The sequence below is a fragment of the Echinops telfairi genome, unplaced genomic scaffold (genome assembly GCF_000313985.2).
Source record: "Echinops telfairi isolate 266 unplaced genomic scaffold, ASM31398v2 ScPeMD7_7475;HRSCAF=8513, whole genome shotgun sequence".
Classification (NCBI taxonomy): domain Eukaryota; kingdom Metazoa; phylum Chordata; class Mammalia; order Afrosoricida; family Tenrecidae; genus Echinops; species Echinops telfairi.
Genome location: NW_022111379.1, coordinates 31550143 through 31574949, shown reverse-complemented (window position 1 = coordinate 31574949; position 24807 = coordinate 31550143). Strand labels below are relative to the sequence as shown.

Here is a 24807-nt window from a genome sequence, read left to right as displayed (position 1 = left end):
TGAGGAAGGCAGGGGAAGGGGAGCCACGGTGGTGAGCCACTGTCCACCGGCTCCAGGCCACCCTCTGGAGCTGGGTCCCAGGCCATGGTCCCTTGTGTCCACCGCCCCACCACAGTGGGACTGGGAGAGGGGTGGGTGGTAGGAGAGGGCCCAGGGGCCGGTGTGGGATGGAGTCTTGGCAGAGCAGGTGGTGCTCTGGGGCTGAAGGCCTCCTCCTCATCCTCAGAAACCTCATTGGGATCCTCCCTGCCCAGGAACTTGCTTTGCTTCCCAGGGGCAGCCAGGTGCCAGGGCCAGCTAGGGAGCCCAAGATCCGGGGCCCAATGGGGGCATCCTTCTCAGACAAGAAACTGGCCAAAGAACTTCCGGGGGCCAGCTCTAAGGGCGGGGACAGGGAGGAGCCTGCCTGGCTGGGTCATGGGGCAGGGGACCAGCTGCCCCGTCCTCCCTCCTCCCCGGCCCCAGGAGGCTCCTTGGAAGAAATGGGGGTGCTCCCAGCTGCCAGCGAGCTCAGCAAGACTGCTCAGGGGTGGGCACTCACCTGTGTCCACCAGGTCTGGGTCCAGCTCTTCAGGGAGCCTGTCTGACAGGTCCTCATGGAAGTTAATGAAGTTGTAATCGTAGTAGAAGTCATCAACAAACACAGGCCCTGCAGAGACCGGCTCCAGGGGCTCCTCCTCAATGGCATGGGACAGGGGGCCCGGCTCAGGGGGCAGTGGGGACACAGGGTGTAGGGTCATATGCATGGGGTCGAAGTCCACCTCACTGAAGACCTGGCTGGAGGCACCACTGCCCGATCCTTCCAGGTTCAGCTTGTCCACGGGCAGAGGGCAGGACGGCAGAGAGCAGACCTCCTCACGTGGTGGCCGCTGGGCCTCTTCACAGGGTACCCCAGTGTCACCGATACAGAGGACGATTCGGTGGCGAGTGCCCACCCCACAGGTCACCGGGCACTGCAGGGGAGGCCAGGGTACAGGGCTGAGGCATGGTGAGTAGCCTGCCCACGGCCAGAGGGCAGAGGCCTCAGGCAGCCTCTGTTGACCATGAAGGCCCCTGGGTCCCCAGGTCTCCCTCCCTCGCACCATGCGGGCGGTAAGGCTGCCCTGGAGGCCCAGAGAGAGTGGAGCAGGAGCACTCACCTGAGACCAGTTCCCCACAGCCCAGGTGGCAGGGCAGACAACATTCTGGTTGCAGGCGGTCTCGGTGGGGGGCCTCGAGAGGTGTGCGCAGGCCTGTGGCTCCAGGGCTACCTGCTCGTCCAGCGCCACACTACGGATGCACAGCACCGTCCGCAGGGAGAGGCCCCTGGGCCCGCAGGAGCGGGAACACGGCTGCCACTCACCTACCCACCACCTGGGGGCACATGCAGGCACGTCAGCACGGGCTCAAGCAGTCTCACAAGCTGGGGTTTGGGTGATCAGGCCTGAGCCTGGATGGTTGACTCCCCAGGGCCCCAGGCCCAGGGCAGTGACCTGCTCCTGGAAACCTGGCAGCGTGCCGCAGTCCCCCTTGCCAAGGAGGCCTGGGTTCAAATCTTGCCACCGTCACCCCAGGCCTTCAGCCTTGGCATAGAGACCCAGAGTCCACCTGTCTCTCCTCTTCTGATGTGGAGGGGCAGCAGGAGGGGGTGGGAAGAGTGGGCAAGGGTAGGGACCGGGTGCAGCTCACCGAGCCGGACACAGGTTCTCATTACACCTCCTCTGGCGGTCATCGGGGCGGTCCCGGGGGTCACAGTGTCCCTCGTCCACAAGGCCTGTGAGCCGCTCAGTGCAGTGCACGCTCTGCCTCTGCATGCCTGGGGGCGGGGGGTGGGGCGGGGGGAGGGTTGCCCAGAGCGTTCCATCTGAGTCTGGCACCCAGGAGGCCCCTGCCTAAGCCAGCCCATCCTGCCACTCGGCCATACCCCATGTCCTTCCCAGAACCCAAAGCTACACCCAACCCCTGCCTTCAAGTTGACCCTGGCTCACAGTGACCCTACAGGGCAGTGGGGGGTGGTGGGGGTGGCCATAAATCTTTATGTGTGTGTGTGAGAGAGAGAGAGAAAGAGAGAGTCAGATTGCCATTCTCTCCTTGTGGGGTGGCTGGTGCCCAAGGCACCCCAGGACCCTTCTTCCCAAAACAGGGAGGCTTCCATGTCTCTGCTCAGATTCCTGACACTGAGATCTCTGGACTCTGAGGGTCACAGACAGGGAGACTGGGGGCAGCAGGAGGGGAGTGGGAAGGCTAATCAAAAGAGCAGTAAACCCCACTCCTAGGGGAGCAGTGCAACTCACTGTGACCTGACAGCCCAGAGTGGAACTGCCCCCAAGGCTTCCAAATGGGGCAGGGAGGAGGGGAAGGCGGGGGCTGTGGCACACCCGGCAGCCACTCTGGCTGGGGACCCAGAAACCCATCTCCGAGTCCCCTGGCCCAGGCCAGGCCCCACTCTCTGCTTGACCTGCCAGCTCATCCTGCCTCCCAGTGGCCCTGGCAGACAGGGGCTCTTGCAATCCCACTGACAGAGGGGAAACAGGCTCAGAGAAAACAGTCCCGGAGCTTGTGGTGACCCGGCAAACAAGCAGGGTAGAGACGGGGTGCAGCGCCCACCCCCTCCTCACCTGTTCCGCAGGTGACTGTGCACTTGCCCCAGGGCCCATAGCGCCAGGAAAATTCAGGGATCGGGGTGTGGCCAGGGCCGTAGGCCTCCCTGTGGATGGTGTACTGGTAGTGCACGCCGGGGTTACTCTCCTGGAACAGGAGCTGGGAAACGGGGGTGGGGGGACCCATGAGTTCCAGGTGTGTGCCCCCTCTGCCTGGGACCCTCTGCCCAGAATAACCACATGAAAGGAGAGGACACCAGCAACCACCCCTGAATGGGGGCTACACCTTAGAGATAATTTATTGGTGGGGAAACCGAGGCAGGGGCCTCAGCAGTAGCTGTGGGGCTTACACCTTGCCTTGGGGGGCTGGGGACCCAGAAACCCATCTCCGAGTCCCCTGGCCCAGGCCCCAGGAGGCAGGCACCTGGATCCACACGGGCTCGGCGGTGGGGCCTGGGGACGTGAGATTCTCCAAGTTGCCCATGCGCGCGTACGTGAAGGTGGTGCCGGCCACCTTGTAGTCCCCGTCCGACTGGATAAGCCAGCCCCCATTGAGGAAGTACTTCTCCGGGTCCTCCTCGCTCCGCAGGGCCAGGAAGTTGGCTGACTCAGCCAGCTCCTCGATGCGGATCTCACGTGCCCCTGCTGGAATCAGCCCCACATCCACATACCCTGTGGGGAGGGCATTGTGCAGAGGCCTCAGGGGTGGGGGCTGGCCCCCAGTGTCTCCCTACACCCACCCAGGCCCCTGGCAGTCCATGGCCAAGACTCCACGAATAGCTTCAGACCCCAAAGCAGGTCTGTGCTAAGTCACCCACACCCGAGTCAAACTCCCTGCCGTCCACCCATTTCCCACTCAGGTTGAGCCCACAGGGCAGCGTAGAACTGTCCCAGTGGGACTCCCACGACGGCAGCGGTTCTCAGCCTGTGGGTTGCGACCCCTTTGGGGGTGGACTGACCCTTTCACAGGGGCCGGCTGATTCATGATAGTAGCAAATTACAGTTATGAAGTAGCAACAAAAATAATTACATGGTTAGGGGTCACCACAACATGAGGAACTGTAAGCAAGGGTCCTGGTATTAGGAAGGTTGAGCACCATTGCTTTACAGGAGTGGCTGGTGGCTTTGAACTGCTGACCTTGAGGTTAACAACCCAGCAAGTAGCCCACTACGCTACCAGGGCTCAGAAAAGCTCCTCAAATCCTGCCCCAGAGACCTATGTTCCAGTGTGGCCTTCCTCCAACACCAAGCACCTGGGGATGGTCTCCCCACTCCCATGGCCCACTTTTCCGTCTTTTCTCCTATGGAGTGCTCTGGACACTTTCTGTAGGTTAATTCCAGTGTCACCCAGGTCCTTATGTCACCTGGGGTGAAAGATGGGCAAGCTGAGGCTCAGCGAGGGTAAGCAAGTGCCCCGCGGCCTGTCGACACAGGCCCCAGACTGTTCTAACTGCAAGTCTGAGATGAAACCTATGCTTCTTGGCCTGGCACGCCACCCTCCCTCTCAGCCCCCACCCCAGGAGCCCACTCTACCTGCCTCCAAGTTTAGTCTCTTAGGTAGACTCCTCCCTTTACAATTCTGCCTCCGCCAGGAAGCCGCTCCTGATCGCCCAGCCTCCTTGGACCTCTCTCCACTGCAATTGCCATGAAGGTTCCCTGTTCTGTTACCCTGTCAGACTGAGCTCATCACCTCTTTCCCCAACACCTACCATGTGCACCACACAGACCCCCAAGACGAGGCAAGAGGAGCTGGGTGGAGGGGGTGTCTCTGAAGCACTCTAAGGAGCAGTACCCCCACTGAAAGGGTCGGGGACCACCCACAAGCCAGACTGGCCCAATCTAGGTCCCTGGGGCAGAAGGGCTCCGATGAGGGCAGGCCTTGGCACCTGGGTGGTGGGACCCTCCCGTGCAGGAGGCCCATACCAGGCGATAAGGCTGCCCTTCCGCCCATCTCTAGCCTGGGTGAAAGGGTTTGGGGGAGAAACAATGGACAGGGTCCAGAGCCCGCGCGCGCGTGCACAGCAGCCGATCGCCCATACCCAGACCCTCCGCCTTCTGGAAGGTCTTGCTCACGGTGTGGCAGGTGGAGCCGTTGCCCTGGCACATGCCGCAGCGGTCCTCCGTGGCGCCAGAGTCGATCTGGAAGTCGCAGCCCACGTTCTGCAACACACGGGGAGGGGAGGACCTCGGCTGGGGCCCCCGGCTCACTCCTGGCCCAGTCCCCGCTGTCGTGCTGTCTGACTCCAGGCAGCAGTTCACCCTGTGCCTCCCAGGTGTGCAGGGAGGATCACAGGCCCCGGAGATGGGGAACAGCTCATAAAAAGCTGCGGTGGGCAGGGGAACCGGCACACCGTGGCCTCTCTCACCCAGAGGGTTCCTGGGCGCTCCAGAAGCCAAATTCCGTGCCAAAGGCTACCTGATGGAAACCAGGAGCTACCCCAGTTGCCATGAGTTGATCTTAACTGCAAGCCCTTGGTAGGGACAGAGTTCAAGTGGCTCACAGGGTTTCCACGGCCATGATCCTCAGGGAAGCTGCCAGCCTCAGCCTTCTCCGGGGAGAAAAAGGGCGAGCACTGTGTCTTGAGGGCTCCGTGCGCGACATGGAAGCAGGGACCAAAACGCAGGGCGTTTCCTCTGCACCGGGCTCCCTGCCTTGGCCTCTGGCGTGAGGTGTGTGCAGGGACACCCCCCCCTTTCGTATAAAAGAGGGTGCCGCTGTCTGGGGCCGCAGAGCGGTAAGGGGTCTCAAGGGCCTGAAGTGAGAAGCCATCCAGGGGCTTCACCGGCAGGGGCTAGGGCCCCGACAGGACAGTATGGCCTGGGGGTCCAGGAAGGGACCAAGAGCAGGGCCTAGTGGTGTCGGGGGAGTGGCGACAGGGCTAGGAGACCCTCGTCCAGTCAGGCACACCTTGCAGATGCCGTTGATGCACAGGTCCCGGCTCTCCTGGTCCTGGTAGCAGGGGGTGCCATCAATCACAGCGTCACGCATCTTTTCCATGAACTGCTCGCTCGAGGGCCGGCAGTGCAGCTCGCAGGGACTCACTGGGAGGCCCAAGGGAAGGAGCCATCAGGGACAGCCAGGACGGGCATCAGGGAGCCCCCAGGGCGACCCCACCACAGCACACATCAACAGCGGGCTCCAGCTGGGCTGGTACCACCCTGTGAGGCTGCAGGCAGGGGAGCTAGGAGGGCAGGGCAGCCCCAGGGCCCAGTGGAGGTCCACCCAGGCTGCGTCACTGGGTGACCCTGCACCCACAAAAAACCCCACCAACTCGAGCCACCAGGCCTCCCCATCGGTGACAGGGCTCACCATTAGAGAACACGGGCACCCAGGTGTGCAGCTGGCCCTTGTAGAGGATAGAGTCAAATTGGCTGCACTGCACCTGGCGGAAGGAGGGGTGGCCGGGCGGACAGGCCTGCAGGTTGCACAGCCGGGTGCGCTTCCACACGCCCACGCAGTATCTGCCCTTGTACTTGGGTCTGTGGGAGAGCGGGCGGGTCAGCGTGAGCGCATGTCCACTGTCCACCTCAGAGTGAGAAGCCTCCGCCTGCACCCCTCACAGATTCTCGACTTCCCCCACCCCCCTTGGCTCCCATCCTTCTCCCTTCTTGGGCTGCCCACCTCCCTTCTCATGAGGGCCTACAGGAGGTAGCGGCTGGAAGCCTGGGCTCCGCTCTCAACCTGCTGTGTGACTTTGTGCAAGCCTTCAGTCCTCTCTGGTCATCCGTTTCCACATCTATAAAATGGGTTGAGGCTGCCTGTGCAGAGGGCAACTGGGAAACTAGAACAAGCTGCGGATGTGGCCAGCATCGGCCTACCTCTGGGTCAGTGGAGTAGTCCCCACCTCAGCTCAGACCCACAGGCGGGGAGCCAGCAGGGGGAGAGGTCCAAAGGCCCTAGAAGCGGCAGGATGTGAATCCTGTGCCCACTAGGGGCAGCTCGGCCCAGGTGAGCTCTTCCAAAGGTGCAGACAGCCCCAGTCTGTGGACTGCCAGCCTCTGCATTTCAAACAGAGACACTAAGGCCCGGAGAGGCACAGTCACCAGCCCCGGGTCACACAGCCCGCTCTCTGGGCTACCCAGTCCCATCCCAGGCCCAAGTTGTACCTCTGATGCTGCTGAGCAGCAACGATTTTCCTTAAAACTCCTTTGTATTTAAATGACAATTTTTACTAGATACAACCATCTAACTTGATTTTTTTTTAAGTGGTACCTTTAAAAAAAAAAATCATATTAGCCCTAAAAAAAATTCTTTCACATGTTGTCAGGAGCTATCACGATGTAACTTTGTAGCTTTCTAACATCTTGATTGTAAAAAAATACGTAACGTGTGCCCATCCAACGCTGTTTAACTGATGATGTTCATCAGGCTGCGCAGTCATTGTGCACGCCCACTGACTGATTTTTCCATTGTGAGATACAGAAATCTGCTGCTTCTTGACACACACACACCCCCCTCAGCTCCCCCACCCCCCGTAAACACTAGCCAGATTGGTCCTCTATACATTCAAGCAGTGACTATTGGCTGAGTGCTCCCCTCACACTGACCCCTGGGGTAGGTGGTATGCCTGAAGTTACACATTTCTCACCGACCACAACCCTGTGGGTGGGCGCTGCCTGGCTGTCATGCAGAGGGGCTCAGAGAAGGCTTTTGCCACATGGTGGAACGGGGATCTGAACTCTCATAGCCCAGGGGCTAAGCTCGTAACCACTGGCCCTCTGGGTGCCCGAGGTCCGGCTTTGTGGTACGGCCTGGGCTCATCCCTCTAATCTCTGGGTCCTGGAGTCAGACGTCAGGAGATTCCCTGGGGGCTGGGACAGAGTGGGCCCACCCTGCCCCTGGGAGGTGGCCCATCCCACACTTACACAGGCTGCGAGCACTGCCTCTCGGCGCTCTGCACACCCACACCACAGCTCCGGGAGCAGAGGGACCAGGCACTCCAGCCTGACCAGCCGCCATCCACGGCCTCGGGCTGGAAGTCCGCGGGAACACACTCTCCATTGAGACACCACTGTGGAGACAAGGGGCGCGGCCCGGGCCCAAAGCTATCAGCTATCCTTGCCCTCATTAGAATCAAGTAGGCAAGGAGGCCGCCAGAAAAGGAAGGATCAAAGGGGTGAGGGGTCCAGCCACCAGCACCCAAAGCCATAGGCCTCACGGTGGAGTTGAGCAGGGGAGGAAGAGGCCCGCATGGGGGCTCTCTTGGTTCATCTGCGGCTGAGCACATCCCCTACCTTGTTGTCCCCGCACTTGGTGCCGTCCACGGCTGCGTCCAGCTTGGAGTGGCAGGTCTGCCCCACGGTGCACCAGAGAGTGTGGCAGACACTCTGTGAGGAAGAGGAGGAGGAGGAGGGGCCTCACTGTTTGCAGAAACCCAGGCACCCCTGCTCTTCTGTGTCCCCTCCCACAGCGACCCCTTTGCTTTCTGATTGGGTGGTGATGGGGGAGCCTGAGGCTGGGTTTGCTGCCTGGAGCCATGGCCACGCTGATCTACAAGGGCTCCAGTCCAAGCCCATTCGAACGGAGAGACATCCACCCAGTGGTGGGGCCTCTGCCCATCCGTGCCCACCAGTGCAGGCATCTGTCCCCAGGACCCCCAGGGAGGTTTTAGCTCCACTCTGGGAAGGTGGAGGGGCTTGCCCAAAGCCCCAGTATTCACTGTGTCTCCCAGCATCACGTGGAGGCTTGGGGCAGGGCTGGGCGGGGTCCCTTCAAGGCCAGCCCCTGAGTCTTTCTGCCCGCTGGGCTACGAGTACACCCCCGCACCCCCCAGCACATGCCCCGACTCACATCCATGTCGGAACAGAAGGAGGAGGTATCCCCATACTGCAGGCGGCACTGGTGGCTCACGTCATAGAGGACACCGGGCAGCACCATGGGGAAGTCCAGGATGTTCTGGGAGGGCGGGTCATCCAGGCACAGGCCCCATCCTCGGCTGCAGAGACAGGGCAGGAGGACTGGTTGAGGGGCCCACCCAGGAGAGCACATGAGCTGGGCATGGGTATAAAGCCCTAAACACACAGGAATACTCCAGCCTCGGCCTCCAGCCCCACCTCCTGGCTTCTCCCCACCTATCTCCTTCCTGACTGCAGCCCAAAGACCTCTTCATAGAAGCCCCTGGATCACCAAGCCCTGCAGTGGCCCCCGAACTGAACCCCTGTACCCCACCCCTGCACCCCAGCCCAAGTCCTGGAGCCAGGCCATCCCATCCCATGGCTCAAACGGGCTGGGTGGCCCACCAGGGCGGAAGCCACGGGTCATTGTGTCCTGCTGCTCCCCGCCCTGTCACCCCTTGCTGACTCCCGATCCTGGCTGGCCCCAGGGAACCAGACAGATGCCAATCAAGCCCAGTCTTCACCCAGCATGAACCTCTGCTAATACTCAGCCCGAGCAGAAGGCTGCCCAGACGCTGCCCCGGGCAGCAAGTAATCAGGCATCCCTGTCTGTGCAGCCACTGGCTCCTCTGTGAGCCACGTGTGCAGGGCCATTTGGTTTGCGGCAGTTTCAGTGGGGAAGGGGGTGGCCAAGGGCTGCTGGGCCCACTGGCACCCAGTCTTTGACAGAGACACCAGTGGAGACAGGGAGAAAGGGATGTGGCTAGATGGGGGGTTAGGGAGTGGGGGTGGGGGGGTGGGCACGGGGTATCCCGATTTAAGAGCTGGAGGTCTGGGAGCTGGGATGGGTGCTCTCCAGGTCCCCAGCCAGGGATAGGCCTTCCAGTAGAGAAGCAGGCAGGGGCTGGAGCACTTTAGTGGGAGGACCAGGCAAGGAGTGAAGTTCTGGTGGCAGCCTGGAGTCAGGGGATCACAAGGCTATGCCAGCCTGGCCAGAGGCAAAGTGTTGGACATTCAAAGGGCTGGGGGTGGCAGGTGGGGCACAACCAGAGTGTGAAATGGGGTCCTGAGAACCTGAGGGTGCTGAGATGGTGGGGTGGGCTTCAGGAGAAGCAAAGCACCCCACTAAGGAACAGAGATCCTGTGGCATTTACATAATGTTCTGTCCACTTGTGAAGGGGTGGAGTCTAACCTGTTAATCAGGTCGTAGCCTGATGACCTCATTTGTAGATGCGACGGAGACAAATAGCTCACTGGAAGCCAGATACACACTCACTCCCTGCAAGACATTCCTGCTAACATGGAACTATGCTAGCGGTCTGGAGCTGAAGGAGCCACATGGAGACCCTTGCCAGCACTGAGATGCTTCCACCACCACTGGATCCACAAGACTCCCCACCCACTGGCCTGTGATCGTCCCTCATTCGGCATCATTGCAGGTGTTGTGTGAGTCTGAAGAGGACTTCATAGATTGGTTTCAGACATGTGGGCTAATATCGGACTGATGGACTTGATCTGGACTGGGCTGGGATGTTTTCTTAATGTACAGCTGCTCTTTGATATAAAGCTCTTTCTTAGGCACATATGAGTGTCTATAAATTTTAGTTCTCTAGTCTACCCAGACTAACACAGATCCCCAAGATGAGGTCGGAGGAGTCAAGGGTTGGAAGCAGGCAGGAGAGGTCGGGGAGCAGAGTAGAGGTGGCTGAGCTCCTGCTGGAATTCCCCAAACCTTTTGTGCTGAGGAAAGGGACTCCTCTAATTCACACGGGCAGGTGGTGTGAAGGAGCAGCTGCTGTCCCTGCCTGGAGGGAGGGCTGCAGATGGCTGCTGGGCAGGCTGGGCACCTAGCTGGTCCTTCTGTGTGCTCACAAGACTCAGGGAAAAGCCTCTACAAGGACCCTGTCCTTAGGCAAGGGGCCCTGGGGCAGCGGTCTTGCCTCTGGCCTGAGTCACACAGGAGGGAGGCCGTGGTGCTTCAGGACTTGGGCAGCCCAGGCTGTGTCCACTCACTGGCCCACCCTCAGTGAAAGGCCCCACCACCCCACCCACCCAGTGACAGCCCTGGCCTGAAGAAGTTGATCCTAACATCTGTTCAAAAACATGGCTGTGAGGTCTCACAGGGAGAAAGTGGGTCACCAGTGCCCCCTCGGCTTGGGGCCCCAGGGCCTGGATCCTGGGGCAGCGCTGGCTTTCAAGGGCTTCCTCCCTCAGTGCAGCCCTCCATGACTCTCAGGCAGTGGAACGGGTGCCCGCACAACACCTCAAGCCCACACCTAGCCTGGAGACCAGTCTGAGGGACCTCTTCTGACCCAGGGTCTGGAGGAGGGTGGGGGCAAGGACAGGTGAGACCCCACCCTGCCTCTAGTCCACACCAATGGCTCCGAGGCAAATCTCAGCACTCCCGCTTCCTGGCTAAGCCCCAAGGCCCCAGGTTCTGTGGGCCTGCAGCTGGGGGACAAGGGGAACCAGCGTCCATGGAGCCCATCCTGTGGGTGAGTGGCAAGTTGTGGGGGAGGCGGCAGCCCTCGCTGCCCCAGCTGTGCGTGCTGTGTGAATGTATCCACGGCTGCAAAGGTATAAATAGCAGTCTCTGCTGGAGAGGCAGAGGCAGCTGGCCCTTCCTTCCTTGGGCCGGCTCCCTGCCAGGCCCGACTCGCTGCTGACTGCACCCGGATCCCCAAACCCATCAGCCCTTCCCCTCCGAGCCCCTCCTTGCTCTAATTATAGCTGGGCTGGGCGGCCCCTTGTGGGTCAGAGGCGGCAGTGGGTGATCGAGGGGGCAGCCTCACCGTCACCCATGGGCGAGCAAGCAGGTCGCCAAGAGCTGCCACCACGTGGGGGGGGCACGTGTGAAGACCTCCCCACCACACACACACACACACCGAGTTCCGGTCACCAAGTCTCTGATGGTGGGGGCTCCCCGCCCCTCCCACACAATCTGCCTGCCTCTCTCCCTACAAGAAACCCTTAGGCAGAGCACTCCCTGAGCCCCACCCCAACATGTCCCCCACCTGCCCGCGCCATAGAGCTAATGGCTACACATAGTGGGCCTGCAGAATAGGGCCAAGCTGCTCCTTTGGACTTCAGAGATGGGAGATCTTTAGCAGCGGCTTCCAGAAAGCCTCATCATTCTCCCCTAAAACAGGTCTCGGCACACCAGGGCTCACGAACATCCCTCAGGCCAAGCCTCTTGGATGGGAATGCCCACGGCTCTGGCCACGACCCTGTGGAGGCATCTGCTGGCTTTCACCACCTGGGACTGTCCACTGAGAACAACCTCCCGCAGGATGCTCCCTAGTGGCCCTCAGGTGGCAGCTCTCGGTGCCTTTGCAGAGGTCCTTGGGAGTGCCCCCTGAGCCCGGGCTGAGGCCAACCTCCCTGGTGTCCCCCAGTGAGGGCTGAGGGGCATGAGGGGCGGCTCCGTCGGTCTTGGTCACCACCGTCCCTTCCGTGTGCTGGGGCCTGAGGAGTGTGTGCCCACACAGCAGGCGCCCAAGCTTGACACGGGAGCGGGGACTCCGTGGTGTCTGGCTGTGCGTGGCCTGAGAAAGATGTGATGGAAAGGCTCCAGGGAGGCCACACGAGGAGGTCTGTGAGGGGCGGACCCCACGTAAGGCGCTTTTGTCCCCTACAACTCTCATCATTCTGCCCACCAACCCTGCCCAGGAGGGGCCTGTCTTCCCGCTCCAACTCCAGCTGCAGCATGAGCACTGGGGGCTACCGGCCGGGCGGGCACCACTCTCAGTCTCCGCTGGCTTCCGCTACACCTGATCGCCCCTCGGCCTGAGCCCGGGACAGAGCACTCTGAGGGATGCATGTGCCGGGCTGACCAGGGAGAGGTGACATCCTCATCCTCCTCCCTCCCAAGCAGCCCCCACTCACACGCTGGGTGGGTGGGGCGCGTCCACAGCTCTGTCTTGGGTGAGTCCGCCATCCTTCTCGATGCCAAGGCTCTGGCTCTCGGCCTTGCCTCCCACTCTCACCCAGGCTCTAAGCCAAGCCCATCAGGCATTCCAGCAGCCGGGTGAGGACAGAGCCTCATCTGTCCGTCTGTCCGGGAGCCGGGGTGGTGGGTGGCACCCTGGCTGGTGGCCGCTGGGGAGCTGGCACAGGGAAGTAGCCCCGAGGGTGCTGTGGGAGAAGCCACTGCTCTGCCTCTCCAGCCGCTCTCTGGGGGAGGAGGCACACCCTAGAGACTCTTTTCAACCCTCCTCTCCACCCCCATGGCCACCTCCCTGGGTCAGGTCCATGTCAGGCAAGCCTGGTCACTTAGTCCCCAACCCAAAGCCAATAGTCAATGCCACAAGTCGATTCCGACTCCCGGGACCCTGGACCCAGGGTTTCTGAGGATTTGTCCATCTTGACGGGAGCGCAGAGGCCTCCTCTTTCCTCCCCAGAGCAGCGGGTGGCTCTGCACCGCCGACCTCGTGGTTGGCAGCGCAACCTTGGTCCGACAGCGCCCCCGGGCTCCCGATCGCTCGGCACTAGGGCCAAAGCGCAAGCTCGCTGCTGCTGAGTGGATTCTGGCTCCTAGAGACCCTGTAGGACAGGGCAAAGCTGCGGATGGTTGGGGCGGGGGCCTGAGGCGGACGTCTTTACGGAGCAGCAAACCTCATCTTTCTCCCACCGACGGCTGGTAGGTTCCAACTGCCAGCCTGGGGGCCGCTGCCCAGTGCCTACCCCGCGACTCACCCGGTCTCCTATCGAGGCAGTAGGGGCAATAGACAGAATCGTTATGAAGTGCGTGGCACGCTGCCCCGGTAGTAGGCGCTGTGCCACATACATCACATGTTTTCTCCTGCAGCCCCCAGAGCAAGCCCACAAGGCAGGGCCATTGCTACCACTGCTTCCCGAGATGTAAGGTGGGTTGACTCGTCGGGCCAACACAGGTAGAAGCCTGGGTCAGAGGCCAGGTTCTTCACCACCAAACCCCAGGCTTCCTCCTTCCAACCCACTCCGCACCCAGAAATCCCTCTTTTAGAAACCAGAATCCTTGCTCTTATAGCCGTGTCCCTGCTGAAACCCCACGATGAGTGCACTTCTAGAAAGCCAGGACACGCAGCACACAGATTCATCTCCACTCCCTCCCAAGCCCCACCATGATGACAGTCATGAGGGCAAAGGGCAAGGGGGAGGTGACGATGGCAGCTAAAAGGGGCTAGAAAGCACATGGGACAGCAGAGAAGGCTGAGACCCAGTCCCTGTGGGGGAAACCAGCCCAAAGCAGAGCCCGGGCCAGGCTCAGGAATCAGGGTGCCTAAGGGCCTTGTGGGTAACCGGTTGAGTTGAGGACAAAAGTGTTACCGAAAGTCTGTTGATCAGACCCTGAATCTCCCTCCCCAGCTCTCCGTGGCCGGTCGACACACAGTGCCCTACATGGAGAGGGGAGGGAGAAGGGTCCCACCTGAGACAGCGGGCACAGTGGAGGCGCTGAGGCGGAGGGATCTGCAAAGGGGGAGGGACAAATGACAGTCTGTCTGCACAAGGAACACAGCGTGGCAAAGTCCCTGCCCTGGTGGAAGGATAGAATGCTATCTCCAGGCTTACATCCTTCTAGGAAAAGACTAGACAATTCCTCAGCAGGAAACAAAATCATCAGGGAAAAAAGGGAGGGTGGGAAGACCTTAGTTCCTGGTATTTAAAGTTCTCCCAAAGAAACAGCCCCTCCTGACCCAGCTCCTCAGCAGTGATTCGGCGAAGACCTGAGCAGGTCCATGTACTTGCCAAGTGTCCCCTCAACGCCTCCTTCCATGTATGAAATGCACGCTCTTTAAAAAACCTTTACCATGAACGAGATTTTTAAAAACCTCCACGGAAGAGAAAGATATGATAGAGAAAGAAAATAAAACCAAGAGATGAGCCACTGCACCCACGAAGCAAACAGAAAATGAAGAAGCACTTCCGGCCAGACCCACAGCCACCAACTTGATTCCAGCCCAGAGCAGCCCTACAAGGATCCCCACGGATCGGTTGGCAGATTCAAACGACTGGCCTTGCAGTTCACAGGGCCCGCTGACCCCACAATGCCACCGGGCTCAGTAAAGAGTCCTTAGAGACTGAGGAAGTTGAAGAATCTAGAAGTGTGGTCGGGGAAAGTTTTGATTTAATAGAACGGTATAAGCTAAAGATAAGGATGTCTCCAAGAAAACAGAGCCAAGGGAAGGTTTCAAAAGATAAGGAAATGAAAGGACAGCTGAATTCCAAGGATCCCAGAGAGGGGAAACTGGAGGGAAAATGACCAACTCAACAGTGCCAAGACTTTTGTGACACTTGGAGATCATGGATTTCTAAATGTTAAAAGTCCCCCAGTGCCCAAGAGAATGTATAAAAGTAGACCGAGGTACACAATGGTAAAATTTCAAAGAGAGAGACTTCTAAAAGCTCTCAGATTTTTGTAAAGGCCGCACACAAAGGCTTAGGGGTCAAAATGATAAGATATACTCAACAGCCACGTCGGAGGCTTAAAAGACCAATTCTCATGCAGTGACTTCTCCAAGAAGCAGGAAATCAAAGGGGTGCTTTCAGACACATAAACCATTTTCTTCCACACAGCTTCACCCTCACCTGCCTTAAAAAAATAAAATAAAAACAGTCACACTGGATCCGGAAACAGGAAGGGCCTGCATACCAAGTTGGTGCAGGCCTAGAGAGCACCCCTGCAGAGGAACGGCAGTACAGAGCGGAGCTGGGGTGAAGGAGTGTCCAGGGGCCAAAATAGGAACCTAATGTTGGGTTACCTGCTAGGAATTAAGTTCTGGAAAAGTAGATCATGAGACACTGTGGAGAACGGTTTAAGGTGATGGGCAACTTGGCCAGAGAGGCAAAGAAAACATTATCCTTATGAAGAAGGTTCATCTGTTACAACGCTTGGTTCCACCCACTGTAAAGCAGCCTACCGGATCGTGATCATGTAAACACCAACCATGGGCCTAACTGCAGTATGTTGACACTAGACTGTGGCGTGAGGACCTGGTGGTGCAGGGGTTACACGCTGGCTGCTAACCACAAGTCAGCAGTCCGAACCCACCAGCCGCGCCCCTCCAAAAGAAAGACGAACCTGTCTGCTCGCATACAGACGTCCAGCCCTGGAAGCCCACGGAGTGGGGTCCTCACGTCCACTTCAACTCGCAGCGAGCCCACGTGCCACAGAGAACTGCCCCAGAGGGTGGGCGAAGCCGTCCTCTTTGGCAGCCTGGGTCTTGACTTGGGTTGCCAACGGCACCATCGGCGGTTCAAAACTACCGGCTCCTTCTCCCGTCAAGAGCTACAGTCTCTGAAAGGCGCAGGGCTGGTCTACCCTGCCCTACAGGGTCACTCCATGTCGGGTCTGACTTGATGGCACTCAGTTTTTGGAGGGCCTATCTGAAGCCGTTTGCCAGGTCCTCCTCCTCCCACAGTGCCTCTGCAGGAGGAGGAGCTGCCAGCCTCGGGTGCAGCCGAGCACTTCATCGCTGGGCTACCAGGTCCCTTTGATTTCTGTTCTCCAGCCTCCCTGCCATTGAGCGCATGCGGACTCACGAAGACCCTATAGGGCAGGGTGGAACTGCCCCCGTTGGGGGGGGGTTCCCAGGAGAGTCACCATTTACTCTAGCGGAAAGCCCCGTCTTTTGCCTTCGGAGCAGCAGGGGGTTTTGAACGGCTAACTCTCTGGTCAGTAGCCCAGCGTGTAGCACTACACCACCAGGGCTGCCTTGGCTTTTCCCTGGCCCCAGCGGCCCTGCACCTCTTCCAGCCGGCGGTCCATGCCTCTCCCCACTTGCCGCCCACCCCCTTCCCGCCCCTGATGCTGCTCCCTTCATGGCTGCAGGCTCCTCTCCCAGGGCACCATGGCCGCCCTGTGCTCATGGGGGGCTCCAGCCCCTACCTGTACGGGCCGCCCTGCTGCCGCCTGGCACTGCAAAATGTCGTTGTCCCTGACGCTAGGGACAGGGCTTGGGTCCCGGAGCCTGAGGGGGGACTTACTCGAGGAACCTGGTTAAGTACTGGCGGCTGCAGTGGGACCAGGTGAGGGGACTGGCGTTGTACAGGAGCTGTGGAGACATCATGAAAGGCCGATTCCCAAAGGGCTCACACTCATTGCCGTTGCCGTCATGCTGCATGCCCAAACTGCGTGAGACACAGGCCCCAGGGGCGGGTGAGCGGGTGGGAGCCTGCCAGCCTGCCCCCACCCCAGAGGCCCCACGGTCCTGGCTCCCGGGGCTGGCCCGGCCACCCAAGGCATAAGGCACCTTGGCCAGGTGGCATCCTCTGAGATCAGGATCCCTCCTGTTTCCATGGGTATGGGTGCTGGGCTCCTGCCTGCCTGGGCCAGTGATGGCCAACAGGGTGGCTGCCCCACTGGCCTGGAAACCTCAGGGGCACCAGGACCTGGCTGAGCAAGGCCCTGCCACACCCAGTCTTGAGCCCAAGACCCCACGACCGTATGTGGCAGCCTAGCTGCCAGGCTAGGCACTGGCACAACCACTAGCCTGCTGAGTCCTCAGCCTGCCTCGTGAGGCATTACTACCGCCCCAGAGAGGCCCAGAGAGGCTAAGGAACTCCCAGGGGACACAGCCAGGAAATGACAGGATCGGGCAGAAGGCTCGTCCCACCACCAGGCAGCCTTGTGGCCGTGACCTCGGGAGTCCCAGTGCCTGGGTACATGACCCTAGCCCCTCTGATTCACGTGAACATGCTGTCACACCAGCTGAACAGGAGCCCGTTACCTGCCCGGGGAACAGAGGTGAGGGTAGGGGCCACACCTAGACATGAGCGCCTCGGAAGGTGATGGCCTCGGATTTCAACGAATCCAACCCCCTCTATCTATAGGGAGCACAGAGGCCCAGAGAGGGCAGACACTGGCCCGGGGGCACATAGCAGGGAGAGTAGGCCATGCAGGACCAAGAGTTTAAAATGCTAGCACGGTGGGTAAGGGGAAGAACCACCAAGGAATCATGGTGACTTTATGGCTCAGCCCAACCCTGCTTCAAGTCAGACTTGTGCCAGGCCAGCCTAGAGGCACCCAGGGGTGCCTCTCTCCTGTTCACCAGGGAAGGAGCTCTGGCCATGGGGACAGGGGTAAGGGAGGAACAGCACATGGCAGGTCCAATGGGGGCTCCCTCCCTCTCCCAGGCACCTCCCTGTCTCCGGAATCTGTAACCCTCAGGTTGGGAAGGCGAAGTTGAGCTCTTAGGCTGGCAGTGGGGGTGAGTAGGGTACCTGTGCCCGAGCTCATGGGCCACGGTGTAGGCCAGGGGCAGGCCAGTGTCCTCGTTGATGCTGCAGCTGCGGTGCGGATTGCACATGCCTGACACGTGGGACAGGCCCACGGTCTCGCAGGGCTGGTTCATGGCTGAGCACAGGTCCTTCCTGCGCACAGAGACATGTGGGCCTCAGGCTGGCCCCCTCCTGCCACCCACTCTCTCCCTGGCCCCTGGGAGCAGCTCCTCTTGCTCACATACCACCCGCTGGTGCCTACCTGGGCCTGGGGACAGACCCCTTCACAGTCCTTTCGGGTCACTACCCCAGAGAGGGTGCAGGAAGAAGCTGCCAGAACCCAGCAGAGGGTAGAGGGCTCACCTGCACTTTGAAAATACGAATTCTGCAGCCCAAAGCCCCGCCGCTCTTGGGCTCAGCAGCCCCTATGGCTGTGGGAGTCAGGAGAAGCCTCCAGCCTGACACCTGACCACAGACCTGGAACTGGCCTGCCCTGTCACCGTGTGCACCACTTCCTGGAGAAACACCTCTCTGTGTGCAAACAGAGGAGCCCTGGTGGCCTAGTGGGTTACCCATTGAGCTGCTAACCACAAGGTCCGCGGTGCAAACCCACCAGCTGCTCCACAGGAGAGAGGTGAGGCTGTGTCCTCCCACAAAGATTTGCAGTCTCAGAACCCCCACTGGGGGGGAGGCGGGTTCCTACTCTGTCCTATAGGGTCTCTGTGGGTCAGAATTGACTCAATGCAGTGAGTTTGGGACAGATACAGAGTACAGGAAGAATTTTGGAAAAAGGACTCTTGGTGGTGCACTGATGAAGCATTCCACCACTGACCAGGTGGGTGGGTGGGTCGGGTCCTCACCCCCACCCCACCCCGGGCGCTCCGTGGGAGAAAGGCCTGGCCATCATCTGTTCCCGAGAAGACCAGCCTGGAAACCCAGTGTGCCAGTCGTCCCCTGCCCCCGGGGTGGCTGTGGGTTGGAATCGACTCTAGGGGTCCCGACAGCAACTGTGGCAGTGCTGGAAGGACCAGGGCCAGCCCGCCCGAGGGCTGCTGAGACCAGCCTTGGGGAGAGGTGTTCAAGCGCTGCTCAAAACGGGGCTCCCTGAGACATGATGCCTCTCTCTCCCAAGTCGGGCCTCTCCCCGAGGGTTAAGGCACGCCTCCCTCAGAAGGGGGCTCTCCTGCCCACCGCTCAGTGGCACCTGGTCAGCAGGACGGCGGTGTCGTGGTGCAAGGGGTGGACGTCCCCCTTTGGGTTGATGCTCTGCTGCCACTTGCAGAAGCTGCTCAGCGTGTTGTCTGCGTGGTGTGTGACCTTCAGGTCCTCCTAGGGGCACAGAGAGCAGGGGCACAGAGAGCAGGGGCACAGCTGGCACATGCAGATTGCCAAGGCTAGCTGTGCCCTTCCCCACCCTCCCCTGAGCTGCGGGAGGGAGGGTCAGCCTCAATCCTCTGGCGCCCAAAGGAGGGTGTGGCAGGACATGCGGGCTGCCACCCTCCTGGCCTCCATCTCCTGGAGGCGACCTGAGGGAGGGTCAGCCAGGACTGACGGCCCGGGAGGCTCTTGCTGTGGGGCGGCTGAGCCATGGGACAGGTGAGCTGTGGAGTGGGAGTGGGGCAGTGGGGGCCACATACCTCCTCCTCTTCCAGTAGGAGCAGGCGCACGAGGGTGATGTGGATGGGGTTCCCGATGCTCGGGTCATGGAACAGGCCAGTCACCTGCCCAAGAGACGGAAGGGGTCAGGCTGTCCCTCAGGGAAGGGCACTGCACACAGGGGCAGCCAGTGTTCATGCCCCTCCCACCCCAGCTGGCCCGCGGTGCTGCACTCGCACACACCTCCAGGCATGTTCCCCAAGGCACACACAAGGCTGTGCAGCCAGCACCATCCGTGTCCAGACACCCACATATGGTGGTGTCCCCACACTTCTCCAACCAAGCCACAGCAGAGCTGGGAGGACAAGCATGGTAGCTCTATAACTTCATGTCCATGTGCAGGCAGCTAAAAGTGTAGGGTGGTGTTCCACTTGTCAGTCAGATCAGCCTGATGGCGCCTCTGTGTGGGCGTGGCCTTCTCATCAGGAGGGCCTTCCCAGGGGACCTGCCTGCTCTCTCTGCTCTCCCCTTCTTGCTGGCAGACCCTGATCGCTGTCACAGCCCTTCGGTGCTACCACCGCCCCGGCCCGTGATTTTCCTGCATTCTGCATCATCGCATGTGGCTGCGTGAGTTTGAAGAGGGGCTTAGGAACTAGTTTCAGATTTATGGACTTGATCGGGACTGGAGTGGGATGTTTTCTTGATCTATAATTACTTCCTGATATAAAGCTCTCTCTTACACATAGGTGAGTGTCACTAGCCAACCCAGCCCCACACAACAAGCCTCCGAAAGCTTCTGCCGCCTGCAGCCCTGTTGGGGGCACCAGTTTGGACCTGTTTCCTGGTACAAATCCCAATCCCACCAAGCCCACTGAGGGCAGCTCAGGACTCCTGATGCTGGCTGCTTGACCCCTCTCGGGGTCCTAGCTCTGCCTCTTCTGCCCTGGTCTGGGGCAGCTCTGCAGCACCCCTCACCCCGCCCCCCATGGGTGCCAGAAACAGCAACCTGGGACTGTTGAGCCCTGGCTGGAGTCTGCAGAGAGAGGTAAGTGTAGACCTGGGTCCGGGATAACTGGCCCCTGCTCTTCTGCCCCATCTCCTGGGGGTTCTGGAACCAGGGCACAAAGTCATGGGGGTATGGGGGACAGATGGACAGTGGGCCAGGGACAGGGACACGGGCCATGTAAAGTGGGAAACTGTCAGCTCTTTCCAAGCTCAGAGTTAAAGAGCCCAGGGCATGGCAGGGGCCACATGTCAAGTCCCAGAGCACAGAGATAGCAGGGCAGGCTTCTCACAAGTCCACGAAGAAAAAAGAACTTTCAAGAAGCGGACAAAACAGACCCTGTTCAGAGGGCACCATGGGACTTGATAGTGGGGTAGGGGCACTTCCAAGGCCCAGCGTCTGAAATGGTGCCGGTCCCCTCCCATGCAAGCTGTCTGCCCCAGGAGCCCCTCTGTCACCTTCCCCCCACATCCCACCAGTCCTGCCTCCTACACTCTCCTGAGGGCACCTCTTCGTCCCCTCTTCACTCCCACTGCCCAAGGCATCAGCTCGCGTGTGGCCAGCTGCCATCTTCCAATGGGTCCCCCACCACCTCTGTGGCCCCTACGGGGACTTGCAGCCCAGCGTTTTAGTCACCTGTCTTTGAAATACAAGCTCAGGCTCACCGTGTCTTTGTCTGGGGCAGTTAATGGCTCTTCGACGCCCACAAAGGAGCCTTGGTAGCACTGTGGGTTAGGCTTGGGCTGCTAACCTCAAAGTCGAGGGTTCAAACCCACCAGCTGCTCCTCGGGAGGAAGAGGAATGCTGTCTGTTCCCATGAAGATTGAGTCTTGGAAACCCTACGTGGGGTGGCTGAGTCTGAATCACCTCGGTGGCAATGGCTCTGGCTTTGGTTTGGTCACTGTCCATAGGGTGAGGACACATGTCCCTGGCCTGGCCAACAGGCCTGTGTGGTCTGGCCCTGCCCACTCCACGCCCTCGCGCCAGTCACACAGGCTTTCTCTCAGACCCCATGAGTCTGCACCCCAGGGCCTTTGCACCATCAAAGTCTGCAGCCTGGAAACCTTCCCTCCTGTCAGCCCAAGTTATCGTCTTCTCTCGCCAGCACCCAAGCCCAGCAGGTCCTCAGGGAACTTATACTCTACCTCTCAGAGCCCCAGGGCCCTGGCCACCCAGCACCTACCTTGATGACACCTTTAGAGTCATCAGGGTGATGGTTTGATGAAATGCCTATCTCTCTGCCCAGCAGGAAGCCCTGGTGGCATGGTGGGTGATGCATTGGGCTGCTAACTGCAAGGTCAGGAGTTAGAAACCAGCCGCTCCACAGGAAAAAGACGAGGCTTTCTACTCCCATAAAGAATTAGTCTCGGAGACCCACAGAGGCAGTTCTACCCTGTCCTACAGGAGCTTGATGGCTCAGAAATGGCTCCAAGGCAGTGAGTTTGGCTTTGGTTCTCTGCCCAACTTGATCTCCCTGATTGGACACACTACACACACACACACACACACACACACACACACACACACACACACACACTACGGCCCCAGTTGCTCAGTAAATATTTGTTGAACAAATGAATCTGGGAGCATTAATTATGCTGGGTATTTAAAAGAAAGAATGGAAAAGGAGAAAAGCCCCTGAAAAAAGAACCAGTCTTTCCCAGACTACAGGCAGGTAAATTTGGCCTCAGGGCCCAGCAAAGGCTTCAGAGGACAAGAGGCTTCCCAGGGTCCACCAAGACCAGCACCCGCCATGGACCCACCCGATGTTCCAAGTCGCCAGCAAACATAACCCTTCTCGTCATTTCCTGGAAACTATGGAGGGGAGGACGGTGCTGAGAGACACTGAGAGGTGGGGTGGGGTCTTGCTGATCAGCTGTCCCAATGAGTGGCTTGCAGGGCAGGGAGGGAGGAGAGGGTGGGCTTCAACTGATGACTGGCAGCCAGGGAAGTCAAGCCCTATTCCGGTCTGGCACAGAGAGTAGAGTAGACCTGGAGGTCATTGGTGCCCACAAGCACCTAGGGGGTGTCATGGGAAGCCCTCAGGCTTGACTCGGTCTGATGCTGCCCAGATCTTGGCCCACAGCAATTCCACCAAGAAAACAATAACAGGGACCACTGAGAAACGGGGAGGTGGCTTGAACCCAGGGAGCAGAGGCTCGGGGCCACTCCTTAGCCTCCTTCAGGTTGAGTACCCTGAGGCCAGGGAGGACAAGCCTCGGGGCTTAGGAACCTGGAGCCCCCTGCCTCCAGCTTAGGGCCCAACTGGAATAACTGCCACCTAGCACCAGTCCCCCCAGGACGCTGGCTGTCAGCAAATCCCGTCCCAGGCAGAGAGACAAGCTGGATTTTAGAGTCCTGGGATGCCAGGCTCAGAGCTGGGGCTTTTCCTTTCTAAGGAACGGGGAGCCAGCGATGGTGGTTGGAGGCAGGGAAGGAGTGACCAGGGGCTGAGCTTGCCGATGAGGAGCTGGACAGTGGGGGCGTGACCACCAGGTGGCAGGGAGAGCACAGGAACAGCTCCTGCTGGTCCCCGAGTCTCAGGCTTCCCAGTGGTAAACGGGTGGCTGGACATTGGGGGTGTCAGAGGGCATTTTGTAGAGGGGAATGCAGGAGGTGAGGGGCTGGCATGGGGGAGGCAGCAGCACGTGACATGGGCCTAGAGCTCCCCCCAGACATCACCCAGCTTCAGAGCATACACCCCTCACCCTGGTCGCCACCCAACCAGCTCAGGGTGGCACCAGGCTTGTGTGGTGGGCTAAGAACGCCAGGCAGCGATCCTCCCTCCCAGGGGCTGCAAGAAGCAATGTGACCAAGGCCTCTCTGCCTGTGCAGGACGAGCAGGCACTGCAGTCACCTCGGGGGGTCGCCAGCTCTCATCAGCCAGGGCCCCATTCAGGGCTCAGGAGACCTGGGATCCCGTCTCCAGTGCTGGGGGGCCTGGCCAAGGCACATGTCCTTCCTGGTCCTCAGTTACCTCAAATGTCATTGGCGGGGTGGGGAGGTCACCCCTAGGTTACAAGTGGGTCAGCTGGGGCTCAGAGCAGAACAGGGCCTTGCCCAGAGTCACCAGCTTATAAAGCTATCATGTTGTCCCAGGAAGAGGCGATCCTCTCCGATGGGGTGTGTCTTTGTCCCCAGTCCCTGGCAGAGGTCCTGGCTCAGAGGCGGGAGCTGCTTGGTCAAGGGGCAGCGGGGGAGCTCTTCCAGGCAGGCACAGAGTCGTGCTGCCTCAGTTTCCCCCTTGCTCATCTTTGGTACTGGCAGTTGGTAGAGAAGGCACGAAACTCAGTAGCCCAGGGGTGGTGTCCCACTGCTGGTGGCTGGCTGGCAGACCCCACCCCTTCCTGGACGTGGGAGCTGAGACACCGTCCTGCCGTGAGCACATACCATGTTCATGATGGTCAACACGTAGTTCTCCACATCCGGCTGCCCATGGTATTCCACCATCTTGGTGTCGGCCACCACAAGGGTCTCCACCCACCTCTCCTTGCTGAACGACTGCTGCTGCCGACGCCGACGCCCCGGCCGCTGCTGCCTCTGCTCCCAGAGCTCCTGCCAAGACTTCAGCCCCGGGGATGCTGAGTGCAGGGAGATCACTGGTTACTCTGAGTTGGGAACTGGCTAGTTCCTCTACAGAGGAAGCGCAGGCCAGAAGTGGGCAATGGGGAGTAGGCACGGCAGGCTGTACAGGCAGAAGGCTGTAGGCCCTCCCACCCCCACCCCCACCCCCCACATTAGGAAGGCACAGGCTGTGGCCAAGGGTGGGTCTGCCGGTGTTAGGGGAGCTGGACGTGGGGACTGTTAGTAGGCTTCGAGAAGGGCCCCACCACCCCCCTGAGCCCATCCCCACCCAGCAGAGGGGTACCTTGCACCCCGCAGGTGCCTAGAGTCTGGAAGGCACCCTGTTCTCCCCATCTCTCAGATGCTTGGCGCTTGTATACCACATGGGGCTGCGCCTGGCCAGGCCGGGAGGGGACACTGTCCAGAGGCTCAATGAAGTAGTCCTCACGAGAGAGCTGGAACACACCTTTCTGGGGAAGAAGCAACCAGGGCCACATGGGGGAGGGGCAGCATCCCTCAGGCTCTCCAGCCCCAGCAGATGCCACTCCTTTCTAGCCACTCCCACCCCACCCCCACCGCCCTCAGCCTGGAATGTCCTTCACACAGCTAGTGGGCTCTAGGTCCAGGTGAGAGGCCACACAGGTCCCAGGAAGGGATCAACACACCAGGTGGCGTCTTCGCCCTGTTCAGACAGGCCCCCTCCCAAGCTCTCAGGCTGGGACTCCAGATCACTTGGTATCTCCAGCCAAGCTGACCTTCCATCTGGTGGGGCTTCTTCCCTGTCCTCAGTTTCCCCAGGCAACTGATCAGTCTGAGAGCAGGTCCACCCACACCCAAGCCACTGGGGTGTTCACAGCCATTACGGCAGCCTGTTCCCTGGACCCAGGGCTGGCCAGAGAAGGGAAGCCGGCAGGAGGTGGAGGGGAGTGGTCTTGGACATGCCCACGGGCATCCAGAGAGTCCAGGGAAGGGAGGGAGGTGTCTTGGGGATAGCCAACCCCTCCTGAGGAAGCTTAGGCCACCACTGGGGGA

At 60.0% G+C, this 24807-nt stretch overlaps 1 protein-coding gene across 1 annotated transcript in view; it reads right to left on the bottom strand.

Moving 5' to 3' along the window:
- The window catches only part of ADAMTS7 (ADAM metallopeptidase with thrombospondin type 1 motif 7), a 53239-nt gene that overhangs the window by 6098 nt on the left and 22334 nt on the right, over positions 1–24807 (bottom strand). The window contains 19 exon segments of the mRNA XM_004700026.2: positions 2–319; positions 322–517; positions 519–953; positions 1140–1353; positions 1669–1795; positions 2598–2739; positions 3004–3251; positions 4619–4739; positions 5488–5621; positions 5890–6059; positions 7446–7591; positions 7815–7907; positions 8371–8515; positions 16380–16523; positions 17616–17765; positions 18817–18941; positions 19250–19333; positions 23602–23792; positions 24080–24245. Of these exon segments, the coding sequence (XP_004700083.2) occupies positions 2–319; positions 322–517; positions 519–953; positions 1140–1353; positions 1669–1795; positions 2598–2739; positions 3004–3251; positions 4619–4739; positions 5488–5621; positions 5890–6059; positions 7446–7591; positions 7815–7907; positions 8371–8515; positions 16380–16523; positions 17616–17765; positions 18817–18941; positions 19250–19333; positions 23602–23792; positions 24080–24245 (3349 nt within the window).